Here is a 21,588-nt window from a genome sequence, read left to right as displayed (position 1 = left end):
ACATAGAAAACAAGAGACACACAACCATCGAACGGACCAACACAGCAAGTACATCACCGCAGCCTTCTTTTTAACGGCACAGCCCTCTACACGCCCAGCCATCACCTCCAACGCACGCCGCGTTGTGGCCGCTCTTCCCCTCCGCCGCTGCTTAAAGGTTAGCCAAAGTTATACTCGTCTCTGCAGAGTCAGTGTGAAGCAAAACCGGGAAGGGGGAGGCGGCGTTGGGGCGATAACGAATTTCTGAAAGCCACAGTGCATGAGAGAAGGGAGGGAGGGAGGGAGGGGGGCAGCAGCTTCACAACCAGTCGGCCGGTCCTATAAGTACATTCAGCCACCACCGACAGATATACTGGATCGAAGAGAAACAACAGCGGGGCACGACAACCACCCTTACACAACAACAAAAAAGATGGACCAAAAAGAAGACGGCGCGTTGTGCGTGCGTGCGTGTGGGGACCGCACAACGGAGCCTCGCGCCCCTTTCCTCTCATGAGATCAACATCGTCACCTTTCTCTCTGCGGACTCTAGCGAACACCTTTCCACGCTCCTTGAAGGGACAAGGACACATCAGAACAAGCGCACGTTCCTCTTTGCGTCTGGCAACGCTTGCTGGCGGGCAGGCAGACACAGAGAGAGAGAGATCTGGGAAGGGGGTGGGAGGAGGGCGGAGAGGAGGGGGGAGGGGTTGAAGAAGTTCGAAAGACGCGAGCCTTTGATGTGATGACATCCTTCCTCCAAAAAAGACGAAGGCATCAGCAGTCGTCTTGCATCATTACGTCAACGAATGTGCACATCAGCTCCATGCATGTATATGCGTAGGCATATACATATATATATATATATATGTATATATTGGTGTTTGTACATATATAGTTGCATGTTTGCTTGCAGGGGGATGCGTGTCCGCGCTTATCTGCGTGGGATGAGCGGGTGGGGAGATAAGGTGCACCCAACACTTACATGTGCGCCCATATGCGCGCTCTCACGTGGATAAGAACGAAAAATGAAAACGAAGCACACGCAGACCTGCACCAGAAACTTTCTTGATCATGCAGGTCGCTCCTCTTTTCCTTCCTGCGATGGTATGTGCCAGTCACAAGGGCAAAGCCAGTTGGCGCACCGGCGAAGGGCCGCTTGGGGGGGGTGGGAGGTAGGCGGCGCCCGGGAGAGAGAGTGTGGCTCATCGCACGACGCGAACGAGAGACGGAAAGAGCATCGCAGGGCTGCTTTGCAACACAGACGTGAATAAACGATGTGCTTGTCTTCGCTTCCGGCCTCACCCTCACCAGCCATGCACACCCACGCGTACACATACAGCAGAAGACGAAAAAGATACCGAGAGCGTGGCGTCCGTGCCGTCATCAACACGACGGTGGCGCATATTAAACTTTGTATTTCAGGATACCAGTCATCGCTTCCAAGAAGCGAGCGTTATCGACACGGGTGATCAACTCGCAGTTGCACCAGCGCCCTCGCTTCGCCATCGACTGCTTAGTGCCGTACCAGTCCAGGCAGGTTTGACCACGTGTCTCACGTCCGTGCAGCTCTACGGTGCAGTAGGTGATGAAGCGATCCAGAATGCTCTCGGGGTAAAGAGCGGCGACCATGGCCACCGCATCAGGGATGACGCATGTGTTGTCTTGCGTCGCCTCCGCGTCCCCGGTGTTCGCCTTGGTGCCGTCGGGAAGCGGACGGGTGAAGGTCTCCAGCCGCTGGAACACCTTCTCAATGAAAACTTGAAACCGGTTTTGCTGCTTCTTCCCGTTTTCCTGGCGGCCTATCCATTCGTCGAAGAACGTCCACGTCATAGAGCAGTCCACCGTCACCTCCCACGAAACAACGCGGACGGGACGCATATTGCGTTGGTTGAAGACGATGTACGCTGCCTCAGGGTCGCAGTGCATGTTGAACTCCGACGTCAAGTTTGAGTTGCCTTTCGCCTCGCTCGCGCCACCCATGATCGTGATGGCCGGTTCCGTCTCGCTGCCCAGTACGTCGAACACTTCCGGATCAAGTCGCATCGCCAGAGCAATGTTGGTGAGGGGTCCCAGGCAGACGAGCTGGTAGACAGTATCCTCATCCGGCTTAGCAGCTCGCAGCAGCTCCGTGATGGCGAGGGCGGCGTGCGTCTTGGATTGCTCCAGCACCCGCGCGGACGGTGGAAAATCCGCATCGCCAAAGCCGTCCTTGCCGAAGCCGCCCCACTGCACCGTCTCGGGATCCGACACGAGCGGCGCCTCGGCACCCTTGTAGAAGGGGATGTCGCGCTCGAAAACGTCGAGGAGCTTGCCGATGTTCTCCATTCCCTGATTCACGTTGACGTTGCCCCAGACGGCCGTCATGGCGATGACGTCGGTATTGGGGTCCGCCAGCGCGGTCATGATGCCAATGGCATCGTCGCCGCCACAGTCCGTGTCGATAATGATCTTTCGGTGAGGCATGCCGCAAGAGACACAAGGGTAGATCCGAGCGCTTGCTACGTACGTAGGTGTAGGTGGGGACAATGTCTCCGTGGACGTGCCTCTGTGTGGTCGTCTGCGCGTGCGTTCGCCCACGTGGGGTGTTTGTGTGCGGGTCCAACTGATGAGGTGCTCGTACTACCAGGATCGAGCGAGAGAGGGCGTGGAGCGAAGTGAGGGGGTAGAGTGGGCTCTGGGCAGACAGCTCCACAAGTAACACCGACAAGAGCGCCTTTCGAAGCAGAACGAAAAGGAGAAAGCGCTGGGGAGCGGCGTCTCGTGCTTGAAACGGCGCTCCCGCAGCACTGTGTGTGTGTGTGTGTGTGTGTGGATGCGGGCTGTCGGAAGGCATAGCTTGCTGGAGCCCATCGAGGATGAGTCGAGGGCACACAACGCATGGCAATGGAGCCCCACCAATAGAGGCTTGCGGGGGATGGCTCTTCTACAGAACTGCTTTTTTCCGGTGTGTTGAGCGCGCAGCAGGTGTCATCTACCAAACGCACTGGCCCGTTAAGCAAGAGGCGCGCTATGCGAGTCACAATCTATCTGCATCTCCCGATGCATGCTGTATCTCTGACACATCGCCGCTTCCTTCTAATCCGGCTTCACACCGCGCGTCTGCACAACCATGCACACCGAGGCAGACACACACAAGCACGTACAGGCATGTTTGTGCGGTGGGGGAGGGAGGAGGGGGCGAGGGGAGCAAGGAGAACGCGAGGTCTATCTATGCAGTTCTAGAGATTTGCGGTGCGCACCACCCACTCCTTTCCACCACCACGCTGTTGGTGCGCCACACTGACTGTCTTCGCGCGTGTGTGCGTCGTGCTCTGGTACGCCTCCACGCTGCGTAAAGAAAAGAAACGCCTCACTTCGATGGAGGAAAGCCGTAGTAGCGGTAATGACTGTATTGGCGCTGCGGATCGTACGTGCCCCCGTAGCGCCGCAGCAGATAGCTACCGTTGTAGGAGGTGGGGTACTCGACACACCCCGCCCCACCCGCTGCGCGCTTCGGCCGCTCCTCCGGAGAGGCGATGCGACGGTTCTGCGGACTGCGCCCGCGGCGAGTGGCTGCGATTTGCTCCATCAGCAGTTCGTAGGCGCTCTTGCGGAACGCTGGCGCTGCAGCGGTGGGGGCATCCTTCGCTGGTGCTGCCGGCGGTGCAGTTGCTGCCACACGTTGCGCTACCTCAGCAAACGCGCGCTCGGCATCGCTGCCAGCCTGGTTGATGCGCTCGATCGCATCGGCAACAGCGTGGCGCCGCTGCTCCACCAGCGTATCCCCCTGCCGCGCGTGCGCGGTAGACTGGGTGATGGTGAAGGCGGTGCTGTTATCGTTCCGCAGCAGACCCACGTCATGACGCCCCACGTGCTGGAGGCTTTGGACGATGTTTACCATGAGGGTACCAACATCGTATTCGGAGAGGATAAAGAGCCGACACACCTCATCTCGCACCCGCTCCTCCACCGCTAGGTAGCGGGTGGCCGCCAAGTTCGGCACCGGCTCGCGGGTGGCGCCTTCTAGGGTCCGCCATGCCTCAACGGAGATGGGCTGCACAGGTGGTGGCTCTGCCAACGCTGGTGCTGCCTGCACGGGTGGAGGTGGGGCCACCGTACTTGTTGGAGGAGGGGGTGAGGCTTCCGGAAGCAGCGGGGCCGCAGCGATCGCCGAGGGTGGTGGTGGTGCTGCCGATACGGCTGCATTGATACCTGGCGGCTGTGGCAGAGGAATGACGCTTGCTGGTGGAGGCGGAATCAACGGCGCGGACGGTGGCGGCGGCGTGGCCTCCGCAGGCGGCAGAGGAACGGTGGCCATGGGTGGAGGGGGCGGGGCAGCTGACGCGGATGGAGGAGGCGGCACAACGCAAGAGGGCGGTAGCGGAACCGCGGTTGCTAACGAAGGCAGCGGTATCGCCGCCGGGGGCGGGGGTGGCACAGACATCGAGGAAGTAATTATGCAGAGGATCCAAAGAGGAAGAGCACGAGGGGACGCTGTCGTGAAGTGTACGACAGCGCTGGGGTGGGTGCGCGCGTGACAGTACCGGTGAAGAGCGGCTCACGCCAACAGTAGAGGAAGGGATGAGAAGAACAACACCGACACGCACGCATCACCCGAGGGGGGGGGTGGTGGATCGTGAAAGAAGAGGCGATGAGAAGGGAAGAGAAGACTTGTTAGCCAGAACTTGTGCTGTTTGTGCGGGTGTGCCTTTTTCGTTTCGAAGGTCCGGACCCCTCCCTCCTGCATCCACATCTGTGCTGCGCTCAGAAGCGCGACTTCGGCACAGTGAAAATCAAAAAGCGACATGATCTCTCTCGCACATCAACAGTCCCCTCCACCAAAGAGAGCAGAAGGCTGTTTATTCCGTATGCGTGCGCGCTGACGTCTCCACGTCGCGCCCTTGCTCACACGTCCACGAGGACATCGAGGAAGCGGTCTGAGGAGGAGGAGGGGAGGGGAGGGTGCACCGACACGAACGAAAACTGAAATGCGACTTATTCAACCTATAGCTGAGCTTGACTGCGCCAACGCACGTACACACACACACACACATACGAGAACAAGATGATAAAGCGAGATAAAGAACAGCCGGCAGCATGGGAGGAAGGGGAAGGTGGCGGGTATGGGGGGCCGGCGGAAAGGCGACAGTTCAGGGGGTCTCAGCGCAGGTGCTGGAATAAAGACGCACATCGATGAAGCCCCCCCGCCCCAAACGTTGCCCTTCTTCCTACTTCATACCTAAGAAGTCTCTTGCGACTTGCCGCTCATCTCGCCAGAGTCATAAGACTTCTTCGTTTTGGGGTTGTGTAGAATCTTATATGCTTCGATGATGCGCTGCATGTGGCGCTTCTTGTTTTCCGCCTCGCCCTCCGGGTGCACGTCCGGGTGATGAATCCGCACCGCCTCACGGAACGCCTTCGTGATGTCCTTCGCCGTGGCAGAGAACTCTTTCCCCTTCAGCCCGAGAAGCTCGTAGTAGCCGCGTGGGTCCACATCCGTCAAGTCGGTGCGGCGGCGGCTCTTCGGGTCGAAGTGAGTGCCATGGGCTCGGGCTCGGTCGCGCGCCGCCTCCTCTTTCACGCGCTGCTCAAAGGCGTCCCTCGCGCGTGCCTGACGGCGCAGCTCCTCGCGGTACTCGTACTCTTCTTTCTCTTCCTCCTCTGGGGTCCAGCGATAACCCGCGCTGTCGGCGACGAGGTTCAGCACGCCGACGGACTTTAGCTGCGCCATCTGGTGCGCCTGCTCCCGCACAAAGCGCGCCCGCTGCACAGCCTGCTGCACAAAGCCAGAGGAGGCCACAACCGCCAACGCAGCGGCCGTGGCCACCCCGGGCTCCACGAGAGGCGCAACGCTCAGCAGCGTACCAACAGCCGCGGCGGCCGCCAGCCCCAGCCGCTTCCGGCGCTGCACGTGCAGCACCGGCCCTACCACCTTGCCGGTAGCGCCGCAGATGAACGCCGGCACTGGCGTCGAGTGTGAGATGGTGGACACTGTCAGCTTGAAGAGTGGCAGGAACGCAGGCCGAATACTTGACGCCACCATTTGCAGGCTCGTCACGTTCACGTTGCTCTTCAGAAACGAGCCGTGAAACTTGCGGAGTTCGCGGTCGATGCGATCCAAAACGACGCGGCGGTTGACGCGCCGCTCTATCACGGATAGGGCCGTGATAGTTGACATGGTGAAGGGGATAACAGTGGGTCGGTGCTCCATCTTTTCCACCTCATGCAGCAGCTCAAATCGCGAGAGCAGCATCGACGGCACATGGGTGCCGGTGAGGCAGCGCTCCACCACCTCAAGAGGCTCCCGGTAGGACGCGGAGACTTGATTCATCGGCATGTATTCCCCAAACGGGTAGTTGAACTGGTACCGGGGCCCCTCCAGCCACAGAAAGTAGTGCGGCTGGGTGATGTTCATTCGATCGTGCTGGAGGAGATCCGCCTTGAAGGTGCCAGCGGCAGACGTCTCTGTGAGCCAGAACGGCATGAGAAAGCGTTCCACACTGTGAATCTCAACCGCAGTCCCGTGGTGGCGGCACACATTGTCGACCGCCTCAGCATCAGATATGTGGAAAGGAATTCCATGCGCCTTCTTGTTGATGATCGTCTTGCCCTTCTCCAGCCTGTCAGCGTTGACGGCAAATGCGGCGACAGCCTTGTCTTCTACGTTGCGCTGACCACCGCCGGGCTGCTCTTCGAACCACGACGAAAAACGACGCTGAGGCGACGCCAACGAAGTCCCGCACGCAGAGAAAGTTCGAACCACGCTATCGCGCCGGGCACGCACGATGGCGTAGGTTGGCCTGTTCCACATGAGCAGGGCAACAAGAGACAGTAGACAGAGCGGCTCTGCCCTTGGCACCCACAAGCAACGGGAAAAAAAGGGAAGAAGCTTGCGTCCGAGGACGTCGGCACCGTCGCAACAGCTCCCATCCAGATTCAGCCTCGTGCACCTGCCAGGTGATGCCGCAGCAGTGGAGGCGAGGGAAGGGGAGAGCGCAACCAGTCGGGAAAAAGGACGAGCAGGGAAAGAGTAGCGGGGAATGAGGAAGCGGAGTGACAAAGACTCAAGAGCAACGACTCTGCCTGCTGTATTGCGCAGACCAATCAGGCGGCCCAAGGCCACCGCCGTGTGGAACGGTGGAGGAATGGACTACACTGGATGGCCGAATTCGGGACGGGAGGAGGCACTGCAGCCTCCCTTTTCCCTTTTCACACTTCTCGGGAACTAGGGAGGTGAGGGTGCCTCCGACGAACACAAAAGAGGAGGCCGCTGGAGCGTGTGCAGGTGGGGAAGAGGGCCAGCGAGGATCTGAGGTGCGCCTGAGGGCCCCATGAGTGGCGCCGCCGTCAGCTACTTTGAGTTCCCCAATGCGCAGCCGCAGCACACTGCAGCGAGTACATGGACACATGCACGCACATCAGCACTTACGCTCCGTGGATGTCGTCGAGGAGACGACTATGGGGAATGATGGGGGGGGGATGAACGGCACGGCCTTGATATGTACATGGACAAACAGAGAGGAGGGCTCGAAAGTGTACACACGAGCGACGTGCTCGCAAGGGAGAGGGAGGGGGGGGGGCCATTGGATAGAGGCGAGCGGAGAGATTGAGCCTTTGGAAACACACAGACACGTGCACAGGATGCCGGCAGATCTACTTGACGCAGGGACGAGAATGATGGCGCCAGTACCACGTACCTCCGTCGCTGTCCTTTGCCCCTCTTTCTCGTCCCAGTGTCCACTTCCAGCGCAGCACAACGTCGTTTCCTAGCGGTTAGGCGACGGTGCCGACTGATGGGCGTGCCTCCTGCGAGAAGTCGACGTTCCTGGGCCCCTCCAACCTAATTGACGGAACGGTACCCAGGAGTAACGTGGAGTTGATGTGGCGCGCACTCAGCTGCTGCACCGTGTGGGCAAGGAAGCCAGCGAGTCGCCGCGGCTCCGGCACGAGCGGATCAGGGCACCAGTGGTGAGCCAGCACCGCGAGCGTATCCACAAAGAGGTTAAACGAGAGCCCACCGCTCATGGCGCCCTTGCAAAAACTCCCCAGCGCGGAGACCACTTTGCGCACTTGCGCAGCGTTGATGAAGAAGAGCGGCCGCGTGAAATCAGCTGAGACGCCTATCGAAGAGTTTCTCCGCCCGCTGCCGTCGAGGAGGAATCGGCAGTCTTCCAGCATGGTGAGGAACATTGTGATCGACATCTGCGAGGCAAAGCGGCCTCCGAACTGGGTGGCCATCGACGCGTCCTGCGTGTTGCGCGAGGACTCCTGCTTTTTCACATAGAAGAGGTACACGCGAAACAGATCCTCGTTGAAAAAGCGCAACACATGCTGCGCTTCCGGCTCGTGCAGCGCGCGAGCCACCGGAGAGATTTCATTGTTGAGTAGCTGCAGCCCCTGCAGTAGGCGGCGCGTGCCTTCGACGAGACCGTACTTACCCTTCTCCGACGCCATGGCCAGTCGCACAAGCAGCTCGACGAACTGCTGTGGTGTTGCGCTGCGGATGTCCATTTCTTGGTAGGCGACCTGGCGCAGCTTCTGAACACTCATCTCGCTCTGATTGCGCGCCACCGCCCTTAGCGCTGCGTCAAGTTGTGGCGTCACGACGTGGTCGTACTGCCTCGCTATCCAATCCATGGGAACTTCCATACCACCAACCAATATGCCACTGCACTCGACAAGGCGCCAAAACGCCACCTCCGAGAGCGACTTGGCGTTCTCTCCAGCGAAGAGGTAGAAGAGGCGTGACGTTGTGTCGACGTGCGCCTGCAGCACCTCCGGGAGCGTTTGCGTCACGATTAGGTTCCACATCCTCTCCTCGGAGTTGAGCTTCTTAGCTCCGCGCAGGTCATCCAACGCGCCGGCCGGCAGCTTCCAGAACGCGCACCGTTCCGCCTCATCCACGAGCGGGATAGGCGTCCCCTGGAGACGCTCGCCGCCGAGGCGCGCCTCCTGCACCGCAATAGCGGTACTGGCCTTCACTACCTCGTTTTCCACTGCGAGTGACGTTCTGAACTCTTCGCTCATGGCCTTCACTCGCTCGACATAGTCGCTAACGTGCGCCCTCACTGCGGCCTCGTCCAGCTGCTCGGCTGGAACGTCTGCGACATCCTCCGTTGATGATGAGGCCGTGCACCCAAGCAGGGCTTCTTTCATGTCACCCTCCCTAAGCGCGTTCAGCTCCGTCATCGACCGCGACACCATCTGGTCCCACTTACGTAGCAGGTGCTGCTGGTAGAGCTCGCTCAGGGAGCACACAAGCAGATCCTCCCGCTGATTCATGAGGTCCGATGGCACCAGCCGGTAGCGAAGGCCACAGTCAGCGACGTAGCCGCGAATGCGGCGCAGCCGCGACTCGACGTCCATGTCGTGAATCTGGAGCACCGTCGGGACCACCTCGGGGAATACGTGCTGAAAAATGTAGAGGTAGCGCTCGCCGTTCGAAAAGTCGGCGCCGAAGGAGCGAATCGGCTTGAATGGTTCCGTACGACCGCTGGCTTGCCCCAGCACCCCATCACACCACTGCCGCAGCCACTGCAGCGCTGAGCCGGACGGACTCTCCCAGCTCGCCTCCGCGACAGCGTTCACCTCAAGCAACTGACCTTCATTTTCCGATGCTTCCTCACCGCCGTCACCACTCTGAGATTGTCGAGCTAAAAGCGGCTTCTCTGGCATAAAATACTCTTCCGCTTGCTTCGAATGCAGCAATACGCGCGCCAGCGCGTCGTAGGTTTCCAGCAGCTTCAGCACCTGCGTCACGTTTCGCGTTAGCTTCTCTTTGTACTCTCTCTCCTTGCGCACCTGCTCTTCCTTCAACTCATCCACTTGCCGCTGAAGGTCCTCGTTGATCTGCGACACTCGCTCCATCTCTTCCGTCGCCTCTTTTGCCGTTCGCACCAGGCGATCAGCGCGGTAGCACTGCAGCTGAAACTGATTCTTTGCGTTTTCCAGCTGAAACGCGGCTTCGTGCAGTCTCTCTGTCAGGTACGTACTTCGCGATCGTTCTACAAGTAGCTTCCAGTGGTAAAAGACTGCCTGCACACGCAGCCTCGACATCTCATCTGCCCACTGCTTCGCTGTGTTGTCGCCCATCATGCGCAGAAGGTGCTGTTGGCGTACATGGTGGCGCCAGCAGCGGAAGACGACCTCAAGTTGCTGCTTCCGTTGGCGCTCAATAAGGTGACACACAATGCTTCTGCGCTGGTCGTTCGCACGCAACGCTGCCTCCAGCGACTTTTGAAGCTTGGTAGCAGATCTCTTGTCCACCTGTACCTCATCCACGAACATGGAATGTGTGAAATACGGGTTGTCCATGAGCACGTCCGGCCTCCGCACCTGCAGCTCCACGGCGGGGGGTGCCCTGCACAGCTTCTCCGGGCTGTACTCGCAGTACAGAGCCGGCAAAAGCGATTCGAGAACCGTGTTAATGGCGCCGTAGCCAGCGTGCTTAGCCAGGAGCTTGAGACCCCATGTAGCTGCCGACGCTTTCATCGCAACGCTGGCTTCGGTGGAGTGATTGACCTCCTTCAGCATTGTTTCCACAAACACAGCGGTAGATTGGTATAGACTGCGTTGCTCATTCAGGCGTGCAACAAGCTGCGCATAGTGGTAGCGGCCGATTCGTTTGTCCGTGACGTCCTCCTCGCTTACGCGGTGCTGCTCTTCGTGCAATGAGTTCACTGTATCGATGGTGGCGTCAACGTCGAAGCTGATGAGTGCCGGGCGCCTCGGCTCGTCACTGCTTGTATGAGCCGCCGCCACTGCGGAGGTACTTTGCTTTGCAGTGGGCAGCTTCCGAATTGCTGAGAACTTCGTGGCTCTTGCGGTGGCGGAGACTTTTGACGCCTGCCTCGACGCGCTCATCGAGGGCATCCTTCTTCTCGGTCCAAGATGTCCTGGCAGGGACGTGGAAAGGCACAAGAACCAAACAAAAAACAAAAAAGGAGTGCCGTTCATCACACACATATCCAAGGCCGTCACAGCACACGCAACGCCGCATGTGCACCAAGCGAAAAGGAGAGAGAGGAAACACAGAGGTGAAAGACACAGTGACATAGAGGCAGGCAACACTCTTGAGCAGCTGAGTGACTTGCCGGTGCAATACGCACACATACACGCATGCTGAGAGGACTGCACTTCTGTGACAGCTGCTGCAGCCAAGTCCACTCTGCGTTCCCGCGAGGGGAGGGGGAGGGATACTTTGATGCGGATGTCAGGGCATTTTGTTAGCACACTGTGGAGCAAAGGTGACCTTTTCAAGGCGAATGAATGAGAGTTTATGAGGAATGCGCCTTGGAAGCGGCGGGAGCGAAGGATGGAGCGAATTCGCCACTGCCCCTCTCGACGCCCCGAATTCGCCCACTCCTCTCTTCCGTTGCAACCCCCCTGCCCACCGACAGACGCTGTGAGTGGCGAAGGTAGACGCCAGCCATCAGTGGGGAAAGCAAGATATACAGATAAAAACAACAGAGCAGCATGCCCCATGCACACTCACACCAGGCGTGTGCGTGTGAGCGAACATGAACACGAGAGCAGTAAAGGAGAGAGAGAGAGCTGAGGAGCCGAACATAAGTATATACATACATATGCATACATCTATACATAAATGCATATATATATTCTCGAATGCATAACATGAGGCTGCTTCTCTCGTGTGTGTGTGTGTGTGTGCGGGTGTAGCTAGTCGTTGCCATCGTTATCCCTGCTCTCTTTCCATGAGGTTTCACAGGATACATGACCGCACGTGTTTGACTGTTAAGTGATTGGTGTGTTCGGTTGTGCCGGTGATCTCTCTCTTTGTTGTTGTCTGCTCTCTTCTCGTGAGAGAAAAAGGAAGGCTACTTACATCAAGAAGGTACCCGTGTGCCCTCTGCATCTCCTGCGGCCCTCCATCGCCATAAGTCTTCCATATCGCCTGCTCTGAGGCAGTCTCACGCATACTTGTAGCTACAACCGTTGCGATCTAGTTGTCACCTCTACGTCCCCCCCCCGAGTACACGCGACTGAGAAAATCGAGCCGGCGTAACATATCCGCTCACTGTGGCTGCTTGCTGCGCTCGTACGCTTCAAAGCTAAGGTCGAGATCGAGGTGCACCGTGGTGTGCTGCAGGCGCATCTCTCGCAAACGAAGACATGCTTCATCAATCTGCCGCCGGATCGCATCACTGTCAGCGGAGATGGCGGCGGTAGGGATGGATGGTGAGTAGAGGGCTGACGCATCGCGATCACCAGCACCGCTGCTCTTGACACTCCCGGTGGGATCTTCTAACGTCTGAGGCGATGGGGACAGCGGCTTGTGTGAGGGCACCGGCATCGCGTCATAGAGGCTGCTGGACAGCAATGGGTTCGTGTTGGGCGACGACGCACGAGGCAGAGTCTTCGTCCTCTCCTGTGGAGCGCTGGACTGCGATCGCCCACGATTCGCGCGCCGCGCTCTCTCCTTCGTGGACATTACCGGCACTGTGGTGGCGAGGTTATCCTCCTCCACGTCGCTGTGACTCACCTCCGACTGCACCGCCGTGGTGCGCTGCGTGGCGCTGAAGATTTCGAAATCATCCGCGATATCCTTTCGCTTCAGGGCGTTCAGCGTGATTTTGGTCCTTCGCAGTTGGGAGATCTTGGAGGAGACCGCGGCGGCGGTGGTGTCGGAAGTAACTGCAGCGGCGGCTTCGGGTAGAGGAACCCCCGGTCTCAACGGCCGCCGTCTGTGAGCTACGGTGGGCACCGCAGGGCCAGAATTCTGCATCTTGGGCTTGCCCTTGCGTCCATTCGAGGCTGCCGCCTTGCCAGGAGGGGCCTCAGTTGCTCCATCGCACTTTCGCTCCACCCCATCGCGCAGCAGCTCCAGCGCCTTGTCCTTCATCATTGTTAGTCTAAGAAAAGCTTCGTTGGCGCTCGGGTTTGGGTTCTTGTCGGGATGCGCGCATACGGCCAGGCGTTGAAACGACTTCTGCACATTCTCCGCAGAGTCGCGAAGGAGCACTTCTGGCGGCACGAGAGGATCTAGAAGCGCTTCGCAGATGTCGCGATGGCGATGCGGCAGCGGCACCCCTTGCGGGTTGAGGAGCACACGGCAGATGCGTGCCATGCGACTGTACCTGGTTGGGTTCAGCTTTTCTAATGAGTTGTACAGGGACGAGGCGTTGGCGACGTCGCCGTTGCTCAGGAAACTTCCTGCAAGTCGGTCCATGTTTCCTTCTACTGCTGCAAACACACGCAACGCGTGCTGCTCTAATGCAGAGTGGCGTCACTCCCCCCCCCCCATCACACACCTGAAGGCGATGAGACCGCAAGCGACGCGCAGAGACGACGTTTACACAAGGGAAACCGCATGCGGGGGTAAGGAGCAAGCGCGGGCTGAAGCGCGTGACAGGAGTAGGAGAGAGGCGAGAGGAAGGGAAGGAGGAGGAAGGGCAGCACTTCTTCGGCGCCTGCTGGAGAATGCTCATAGACAGTCGGCATTCAAAGCCTCTCGGTGTTGTTGCATGAGATCGTGAAGACGAGGTGCGGGCTCAGCGGGACCCCCTCACCTATTTCTGTCTTTGCCACTACTTCCTGTACACAAACTTGCGTGTCTGTTCAACTTTAGCGACAAAAGCTACGTAGCGAAGCACGATCCGCAGCTGGAACTGTGAGACAACAGTACCGCTCCAACACACACACCCACACACAGCGACATACAAAAGACAACATGAGCGTCGAGAAATCGGCTCACAGTGGGCGTATGCGCATGTCCAACGACTGCAGAAAGGAAGCGCACACACACGAAAGAAAAAGGATGGTGCATCCGTTGCACTCATCGGTGTGTCAGAACCACCGCCCTGTGCGGTCGAACTGCTTGCGAAGGTCGGCGGCGTCTTGTGAGTCTTTGCCGTAGCGGGTGCCGTCCTTCTTGAGCACCCCCACAACGATGAAGGGGTGGGTGTTGGGCGCCTTGACACCGTCTCCGAGTCTCACCTCAAACACCGGGTACTCCATCATCGTCTCCCAGTCATACTCCTTGCTCGCGCGCTGGCGGAACTCGCAGCGGTACGTGATTTGAAGCCAGTCCTCTTGCGACATCTGCCCCATGTAGCATGTCACCAGGTCGAATGAGTCCACCTCCATCTCGTACGTGCTCTTCGCTCCTTGCTGCTTCAACGACCTCCAGCTCTTCTTGGCAAAGTCCTCGTTCATGCGTCCCTTGATCTCTTTAAGGATTCGGTCCGCCTCTCCGTGCGTCGTGATGCGCTGCAGCGTTTTGAAGCAGTCCGGGCTCTTCTCATGGGAGAGCGTCTTGAACTGGATGAACAGCTCCTTCAGCTGTACAGGGTCGAAGTCCGGGCGACGGTCCATCAGCTTGCGCATGGTCACGAAGCGCCGGAGCGCCTTCTTCACTCCTCCGACGGAGGTGTAGCGGATGGGCGTGATGTCGGGGTCCATGATGCAGTCCATAGAGGCAAACCGCATCTGTTTCATCCACTGCTCTTTGTCAAAGTCGTATTCAGTGCGCTTCTGCGAGGCGGTCTGGCTATCAATCTCCCACCGCGTCTGCACGCTGCGATTCATGTTCACAGAGCATTTCTGCACACCAAATAACGGTGGCGTAGGCAATCCTGCCCTCTGCGTCGTCTGACGCACTGGCACCACGAATTGACGAAGCATGGTGGTGGTGCGCGTCAAGCGGTACATGAGTGCGGACCGACTACTTGCGTCTGCTCCTGCTCCTTGTGGACACGCGCGTGCGCGCACAGAGCAGGCGAAAGGGGGGGGGGCGCTGCGCTCCTTTGGAACCAGTGAGAGAGAGAGGCATGGAGGAAAAAGAGAGAGAGCTGGAAAGAGCTGCGGCGGTGCGCGGTGCTGGTGGCCGTGGACATAGAAGCGAGCGAGTCACTGCAGCTGTCGCATGTGAACGTTGTTGTTGCTGTTCCATTTACTCAGCGCTGGTGTCCAAGTTCACTTGAATGACGACACCCTCGAGGGTGGAGGGGTACACTAGAGCCTTCTTACCAGGGAGCCGTTCTGGTGTGTTATTTTTTACTGAACAGCCATGCGCCGCTCAGAAAGATCAATAAAGAGGGGAAGCAGGCTCAATAATGAAAACAAGGTGAAAATGCAGCCAACAAGAGGCTCGACTAAAACAACTTTGCTGCTCAGCCTGCGAATTTTCTGCCACGCAACACGAATTCGAATCCGCTCTCCCGGGCCCGCCACAGGCCCCCATCGCGTGGTGCAAAGCAGCACGCCGTAGGCACATGCGTTACAGCTGTGCACCGACCCAGACATCCCAGCTCGGGCTCTGCACCAAACTCCATCCGTCCCCAACCTCGCAGGTTGCCGCACAGGCGCTCCCCCGTTCTGCCGGTCGCCACCTGGTGAATCCCCCTCGGGGTGGCTCAGGCTCCCCACCACCGGTAGGCATTGAGGGTCAGGTGGGGTGTGCTCGACTCACACTGACGCTCCGCCTACCATATGGATGGCGCAAGCGCGTTCTGACCTCCCCATCCTACGTCGTGGGCGCCAGAGCCTGTCACGACCAGAAGCGGCTCGGCATCGGGCAGGGCTAGAGGGTGGGGTGCTGGATCGTGAGATGCCACATACGGGGGTGTCTCCCCCTTGTCATCAGGGCTTCCCACAGCGACTCGAATAAATCAGAAAGAAGAGGAGGGTACCAGCGAGGGTGGAACGGAGCGTGATTAGCCACATTCCTTTCTCGGAAAGAACACTTGTATCAAGTTTGCAAAGAAGCTAGCACGACCGCGGCTGCGCGGGGCGGCGCCATTCATGTACTCACGATGCAACAATCCCATGCGAATCAGGCGGAGGTTGTGCAGCAGGTACCCGGCAAGAACGAGACTGAGAAGCACGGTGGTGGCGAGGCCGACAGTGAAGAGGATGTACAGAACCAAGTTTCCCTTCGGAGGCACAACGACGACAAAGTACCCGAGACACGCAGAGGTGAAGGCGCTGCAGACGGCGGTACTAAAGAGAAAGAGAAGAAAGTAGCGCCTATTGAGCTCACCGATGCAGCACCCGAGAAGACGGCAGTGATGATCAAATAGTGCAACGCAGTTGTTGCAGCGCCTACAGTGGCCTGACTGCGAGGGGCGGTAGATGTGACACGTCATGCAATAGGGGAGAGTCGTGCAGTAGTCCTTCGCGGCGGAGCTGCTCAGCGAGGGGGGAAAGTTGTTTTTGGGAAGAATACCTGGGTTTGTGAGTGATGTGCACAAGAGAAGCGTTGCAGACACCACTGCCAGAAGCGCGACAATGATATCAGGCAACTGCATCATCCACCGGTTGGGCAGGATGTTCGGGGAAGTGTAGCGGAGCGATCCCCAGAGCAGCGTAAACAGTAGCGTGCCACCTGCCAGGGTGAGCAGGACGAGTATCCAGTGGGATGCATCCGGGGACCACAGCAGCTTTCCCTTGCAGAACGGACGCAGATGCCCATACGGCGGCACCTCCGCAGATCTTCCGACGGTGATCATGCCTGCCTCTTCATCTTCGGAAGAGACCACTTCGAAGTCACTCATGAGGAGTAAAGGAGGTCGGTGGTGGTGGGCACCTGCACGCTGATGAGAGTTCAATGCGTCTCCGCGAAAAAAAGAAAAACAGTAACAATGCGCTAGGGGGGGGGGGATAAATCAGCAGATAATTCTACAGGTGCCGTGAGTGGCCCCGAGAAGGACTTCGGCACACAGCGTGGCGCGTTCGCGTATGAAGAGCGAAAAAAAAAGGCCCGCGGGAAGTACCTCTCGTTTCATTCGCACCTTTACAGGAAAAACAAAACGCAGAAGTTGCAGGTGTGGCGGTCGAGACGGCAAAGACGGGGGAGAGGAGGGATATAGATGACAACGACAGGCGCAATCGAGTTTTGCGAAAGAGAACAGCAGCGCTTCAGGTGTCGCCTCCAAAAAAAAAGGCCTTTAAGACGGGAGAGCGAGCTCGACATTCTAGCAGAAATGTGCCTCTGTTGCAGTCATTCTGCAAGATCGACGGGAGAGGTCATTTCCGTTCGGTTGCGCGTGTCTGTTTACTTTAAATAGAGCGAGGGAGTTCTGTTGTACAAGACTGTGAGGAGGCTGAGGGGTACGAAGCAATGGCAGGTGACATCCTTCCACCCACCGCACACACACGCACACTCGCGCGCATGCAACATGAGCCGCCCATATACACGATATGCAAAGGGGCCAAGATACCATCGCTACTGAAGGCCACCGAAAACTACCTCGATCCCTCTGAGCACGTCCCCTGCTCCGATACCATTCCACGAGTCTACCTCAACAACGTCGACATTTGCCGGTGCTTCCACCTCGTCTAGGAAGAAGCTCCGCACTTCCTCTGCCGTGACGGCGTTTACGCTGGCGCATTTCTGCACGGCGATGAGCGTCGGCCATCCTGCGCAGGGTGCATGGCGGCCCTGCGTGAGATAACGAAACATGGTGGAAGCCAACGGCAGCTGGTGAGGAGCCACTCCATCGACGACGTAGATCAGAAGAAACGATGTGTCACCGCTGCCGCCGTCCCTGGCCTTTCGAGACTCAATAAAGCTCTCCCAGGTGTTCACCAGAGATCCTCCCAGCTCCCGCACCTCGACCGTGACCTTCCCTTTGCCAGCGGGGGAGCGGATACTGAGCTCCGTCACTTCCTGCCCCGTCGTCGGCGTACAGGCAGTCGGCACCGTGCGCACAAGCCCCTGAGTGAGATACTCCAGCTGGTGGACGAGGTCTGTCTTTCCACAGCTTTCCGTCCCCAAGACGTAGGCGACGCTTGATGGCATTGCTACCGAACGAGGGAAGGCGAAGTGATGCGCGTTTCCCCTTCACACATGAGCGAAGCAACTACACACTCACACGCTGCAAGCGCCTCAAAATATTATCTTCTTCTTATTCGTTTGTAGAATGCCGCAGATCTGAGGGAAGCAGGGCAAACATCGATGGCTCTGTATCGTGCCTGCCAACCTCCAAGCGCGACTTTCTGGTGTGCGCTGTTCGACCAAATGCAAATAAGGAGTAGGAGGATGGAGAGAGGGCATGGAAGATGCTGGGAGCGGGTCAGAAGGGAGAGTGGGGCGGGCAGCGAGGGGGGGGGGTGCCTCGAAAGGTACACAGGGAGCGTGTAGGAAGAATATAAAGGGCGACTTCAAAATGTAAGGCAGCTCTTGGCCCTTGGAGCCAAGGAATAGAAAAAAGTGTAGGCACAGAGCCAAACGATGAGCCCTATTCTACAAAGTGCAAGACGCCAACGAAGGAAAGAAAGGCGGAGAGCACACCAACGCGATGCCTTCAGGGCAGCAGCGACAAATCACCCTAGAAGGAGAGGTGCAGGATCACAGAGAGTGTTTCGCGCGCAACAGCTGACGTTGATACTCTCTTCGCCTGTCTACGCCATCTGCTTCTTCTCGGAGACGCGCTGCCGTGGTGCGCAACGCGGTAAGACGGGGAGAGGGCCCACTGCGCTGTCCAGCTGCCGCGGGGGTCGACGCACACACAGCTGTGCGCAGTGATCGAGGCACAACAGCTGCCGTCTCCTGCGCTGAAGACGTCTTCTCTTTCGTTTTCCCTCGCTGCTGCAATGACGCAGCGACTACGTCGGTTCTCGGTGCAACAATGACGGGTGACGGAGCCACAGGGACCTCTGTCAAGGGGCGCGCAGAAGTAACTAGTGCTGGCAAGGCACAGGTGACAAGCCTGCCTTCGTCGTCAAGGGAAAAGCACTCTGCAGCTGACCGAGAATCGCTCGGGGCGTCGTCGTCCACCATCGTCAGCTCCCCTACCCGCAGGACGTCGAATCTTGCTTCATCTCCTGTGTCGGGGTGCAGCGCCTGCAACTGCAATGCCAGACTGGCCAAGAGCTCATTCTCCAGAACGGTGATGTTGTCCACGGTGTCGATGCTGGTGCTTGGTGGAGACGGTGTCGGCGCAGCTCCCGCGCGGCGACGTTTGTATGCCCTTACACGCTCGGCTGCTGCATTTTGCGCCTTGCTGAGGTTGCTGGCCCCAGCCCCATACTGGCCATTCACGTACTCTTGCGCACTGTCCAACATGATTTTGATGTCGTTTGACGCAGTGTCGAGCGCTTCTATAAGCTCGAATATTGCTCCAGGAGACCCGTGCAGCACGATAGAGCTGCTCTGCGAGATCACCGACTCCTCTAGCGCCATCTTCACAAAGCACTCGCAAAAGTAGCGGGCTTGGCCTGCGCGCAGAGGCTCGGGAGCTCTTTTCCTGTTCGAATGCACGACTACGGTTCCGGCCACGACGAGAATGCCCGTGCTAGGCGCTCGCTTCGAGGCTACGATCGTGTCATCCGCACAGTACACCCGCACCTGCAGCGCTCGAGCGACGGCAGCGATGGCCGCCTCGGAGACGCCAGCGAAGCAAGGGCATGTACGCAGCGCGGATGCTGGCGTGAACCGGCGCGTTTTGCCGGCCAAGAGTTGCGTAGCTGCTTGCGCGCAGCGGAGCTGTGTTTCAGCGCTGCACAGGGTAAGCAGCGCGGCGGTGGGGATGCACCACATCTCACAGTACGTAGCCGCCTCCGCCCGCAGCTTCTGATCGTAGTAGTCCGGAAAGCGGCACGGCACAAACGTCTCCAGCCCGACGGCAGTCGACACTTTAGATATAATCGTCGATGAGCGGTTTTTGCAGTCTTCGATGAGTACCTTGCCGAGGCTGAGGAAAAAGACTTTGTCCGAGTTCGCCACATCCTCACAGATGGCGTCGAATTGCAGAAACACGAACGGCCTCAGCTGGAGACGCAGGGCTCTCAGATCTCTTAGCGGAAGGCTTTGCAGGACCGGATTCGCCGAGGCTAGGGAGTGCACGGATGGCATCTCACCCAACTGCGTCATGGCACGTTGAGCAACGGTGCGCGCGACATCGATAACATCGCTTCGCAGCGGGCCGGGCAAACACTGAACTTCTCTCAAGAAAAGCGAAAAGGGAAAGCTCAGCATAACTGTGTCTGTCTGACATCGCAGCGAGCGCCGCCTTCCACCACCGAGCAGCAGCCTCTCGGCATCGACAAAGTGACCGGCATGGTATGTCGCCAGCGATTCCTTGATGCGCTCTTGGGTGGGGGTGAGAGAAGGCAGTGCCGCCTTCGCTGAATCCTCCAGAAAGTGAGCAGGCAGTACCACTGGGCCAGTCTTCGGTGCGTTTGGCGGCAGGTGCAGAAGCTCACCAGCGCACTCGCAAAGCTCGCTCTTCGCCGGCACTTGAGCGACTTTGCCGGCGATCACCCAGAATACACGCGCTGCTTGCGGTGGCTCGCATGCAAAGCCGATGCATGTCCCCTTTCTGTGAACCACCATCACTCCGTGTGACAGCCACGTCTGCAGTGCTGAGTCTGGCCATTTCGCAAAAATCGGAAGTTGCTTGAGAGCGTCTATGCTGGGTGCATGATACAGCGACGCCTCACGTGCCACATCGGCTTTCGCTCGGCATCGCGAGATGTAAAGCGCGACAACGGGGCCGAGCAGCCGCTGCAGCACGTGGAGGCTCTTAGCCTGCCGCACGCCTCGCTTCATAACAGTGGCAGGCACCAGGCGTGGCGAGCAATCCCTAAAGAGCTTCGCGCAGGTCGGCGAGGATGCATACACAGTGTTATGTCTGCAGACAAGGCATCCGTGGGGGTTAGAGATGAGGGGCAAAGAAAGAGAGGTGATTAGGTGAGTGGGGAGGTGATGGCCACCGAGACATTTTCCTTCAGGTAGCCGTCTTTACAGAAAAGTCATGCAAACAGTGGTACCTCACTCTTTTATTGTTGTTGCTCACTTCACTCCCCGCGCGCAACCGCACGTGAGGCCAATCAGGAGGAAGACGAGCTGTCATGAAAATCGCCGCGTGAGTGCTCTGAACTCCCTTTCCGACACACGCACACACCCACACATACGTGGTTGACCGTATGCGCGGCTCTACGCTGTTTTTTCATTGTGTGCTTTTTTTTTGCTCCATCCGGACATACGCGCGCAAGCGCACACGCACAGGCTGGCGACTGGCTCATTAAGACAACACGAAACAGAGAGGGAGAGGGAGAGAAAAGGGAGAGTATATATATATATATATATGACAAAGGGGGAAGGAGTTCACTAAACAAATCGAAGGAACCCACACAACACACCCATTTGTCATCTACCAAACAGTAGGTAAAAGATGCACAGAAACATAGCCGAACACACACACACACACACAAACTATGTGCTCTTGAGACTTCAACCGGAAAAAGCGCCGTGGATTGGGCCCTACGCGCACCGTAATCACTGCCTAACGGCCCATAAACAGAAAAACAAATAGAACATTCAACAGAAAAAGGATCATTAGTAGCACCGAGCAGAGTGCAAAGCAGAATTAAACGACGCCCAATGCTGACGAGGAGTTCGACGATCGCCACAAAAAGCGAACTCACCCCTCACACACACAAAAAAAAAACGATGCCCGAGCTGTGGCGTATGTCAATCCTCACAACACATACCTACACCTTTTCCCCACGCCCTTCTATACCGATTAATAAGCCATATGTGAGCAGCCTGTGACAGCAGCGTTTCGGAAAAACTGCTTACGCGCGTGAGAATGAGTGCACTGTATGATTATTCTCTCCTTGGCCAGACGCACACAGACACACACACACACACACGCACACACA

General features: G+C 58.1%; 9 protein-coding genes across 9 annotated transcripts; all 9 read right to left on the bottom strand.

Annotated features, from left to right (window-relative positions):
• Positions 1–1,386: 1,386 nt before the first annotated feature.
• On the bottom strand, positions 1,387–2,445 carry LDBPK_140130 (nucleoside hydrolase-like protein; the record flags this gene model as incomplete). Its single annotated transcript, XM_003859337.1, has 1 exon — positions 1,387–2,445. The coding sequence occupies one exon, from the start codon at positions 2,443–2,445 to the stop codon at positions 1,387–1,389; it is 1,059 nt and encodes a 352-aa protein (XP_003859385.1).
• An 886-nt stretch (positions 2,446–3,331) lies between these two features.
• LDBPK_140120 (hypothetical protein, conserved) lies at positions 3,332–4,405 on the bottom strand (the record flags this gene model as incomplete). Its single annotated transcript, XM_003859336.1, has 1 exon — positions 3,332–4,405. One exon carries the CDS (start codon positions 4,403–4,405, stop codon positions 3,332–3,334), a length of 1,074 nt encoding a protein of 357 aa, XP_003859384.1.
• A 795-nt stretch (positions 4,406–5,200) lies between these two features.
• On the bottom strand, positions 5,201–6,772 carry LDBPK_140110 (hypothetical protein, conserved; the record flags this gene model as incomplete). Its single annotated transcript, XM_003859335.1, has 1 exon — positions 5,201–6,772. The coding sequence occupies one exon, from the start codon at positions 6,770–6,772 to the stop codon at positions 5,201–5,203; it is 1,572 nt and encodes a 523-aa protein (XP_003859383.1).
• A 962-nt stretch (positions 6,773–7,734) lies between these two features.
• LDBPK_140100 (hypothetical protein, conserved) lies at positions 7,735–10,824 on the bottom strand (the record flags this gene model as incomplete). Its single annotated transcript, XM_003859334.1, has 1 exon — positions 7,735–10,824. The coding sequence occupies one exon, from the start codon at positions 10,822–10,824 to the stop codon at positions 7,735–7,737; it is 3,090 nt and encodes a 1,029-aa protein (XP_003859382.1).
• Positions 10,825–11,995: 1,171 nt separating this feature from the next.
• On the bottom strand, positions 11,996–13,150 carry LDBPK_140090 (hypothetical protein, conserved; the record flags this gene model as incomplete). Its single annotated transcript, XM_003859333.1, has 1 exon — positions 11,996–13,150. One exon carries the CDS (start codon positions 13,148–13,150, stop codon positions 11,996–11,998), a length of 1,155 nt encoding a protein of 384 aa, XP_003859381.1.
• A 617-nt stretch (positions 13,151–13,767) lies between these two features.
• On the bottom strand, positions 13,768–14,604 carry LDBPK_140080 (hypothetical protein, conserved; the record flags this gene model as incomplete). Its single annotated transcript, XM_003859332.1, has 1 exon — positions 13,768–14,604. One exon carries the CDS (start codon positions 14,602–14,604, stop codon positions 13,768–13,770), a length of 837 nt encoding a protein of 278 aa, XP_003859380.1.
• Positions 14,605–15,635: 1,031 nt separating this feature from the next.
• Positions 15,636–16,475, bottom strand: LDBPK_140070 (hypothetical protein, unknown function; the record flags this gene model as incomplete). The annotated part of the gene is made up of 1 exon (XM_003859331.1): positions 15,636–16,475. The coding sequence occupies one exon, from the start codon at positions 16,473–16,475 to the stop codon at positions 15,636–15,638; it is 840 nt and encodes a 279-aa protein (XP_003859379.1).
• A 671-nt stretch (positions 16,476–17,146) lies between these two features.
• On the bottom strand, positions 17,147–17,722 carry LDBPK_140060 (hypothetical protein, conserved; the record flags this gene model as incomplete). The annotated part of the gene is made up of 1 exon (XM_003859330.1): positions 17,147–17,722. The coding sequence occupies one exon, from the start codon at positions 17,720–17,722 to the stop codon at positions 17,147–17,149; it is 576 nt and encodes a 191-aa protein (XP_003859378.1).
• A 549-nt stretch (positions 17,723–18,271) lies between these two features.
• Positions 18,272–20,473, bottom strand: LDBPK_140050 (hypothetical protein, conserved; the record flags this gene model as incomplete). Its single annotated transcript, XM_003859329.1, has 1 exon — positions 18,272–20,473. One exon carries the CDS (start codon positions 20,471–20,473, stop codon positions 18,272–18,274), a length of 2,202 nt encoding a protein of 733 aa, XP_003859377.1.
• Between the last annotated feature and the right edge of the window lie 1,115 nt (positions 20,474–21,588).

The sequence above is a fragment of the Leishmania donovani genome, chromosome 14, assembly GCF_000227135.1.
Source record: "Leishmania donovani BPK282A1 complete genome, chromosome 14".
NCBI lineage: Eukaryota > Euglenozoa > Kinetoplastea > Trypanosomatida > Trypanosomatidae > Leishmania > Leishmania donovani.
The sequence above is the reverse complement of the archived record's forward strand: the minus strand, read 5'-3'. Positions and strand labels throughout refer to the sequence as shown.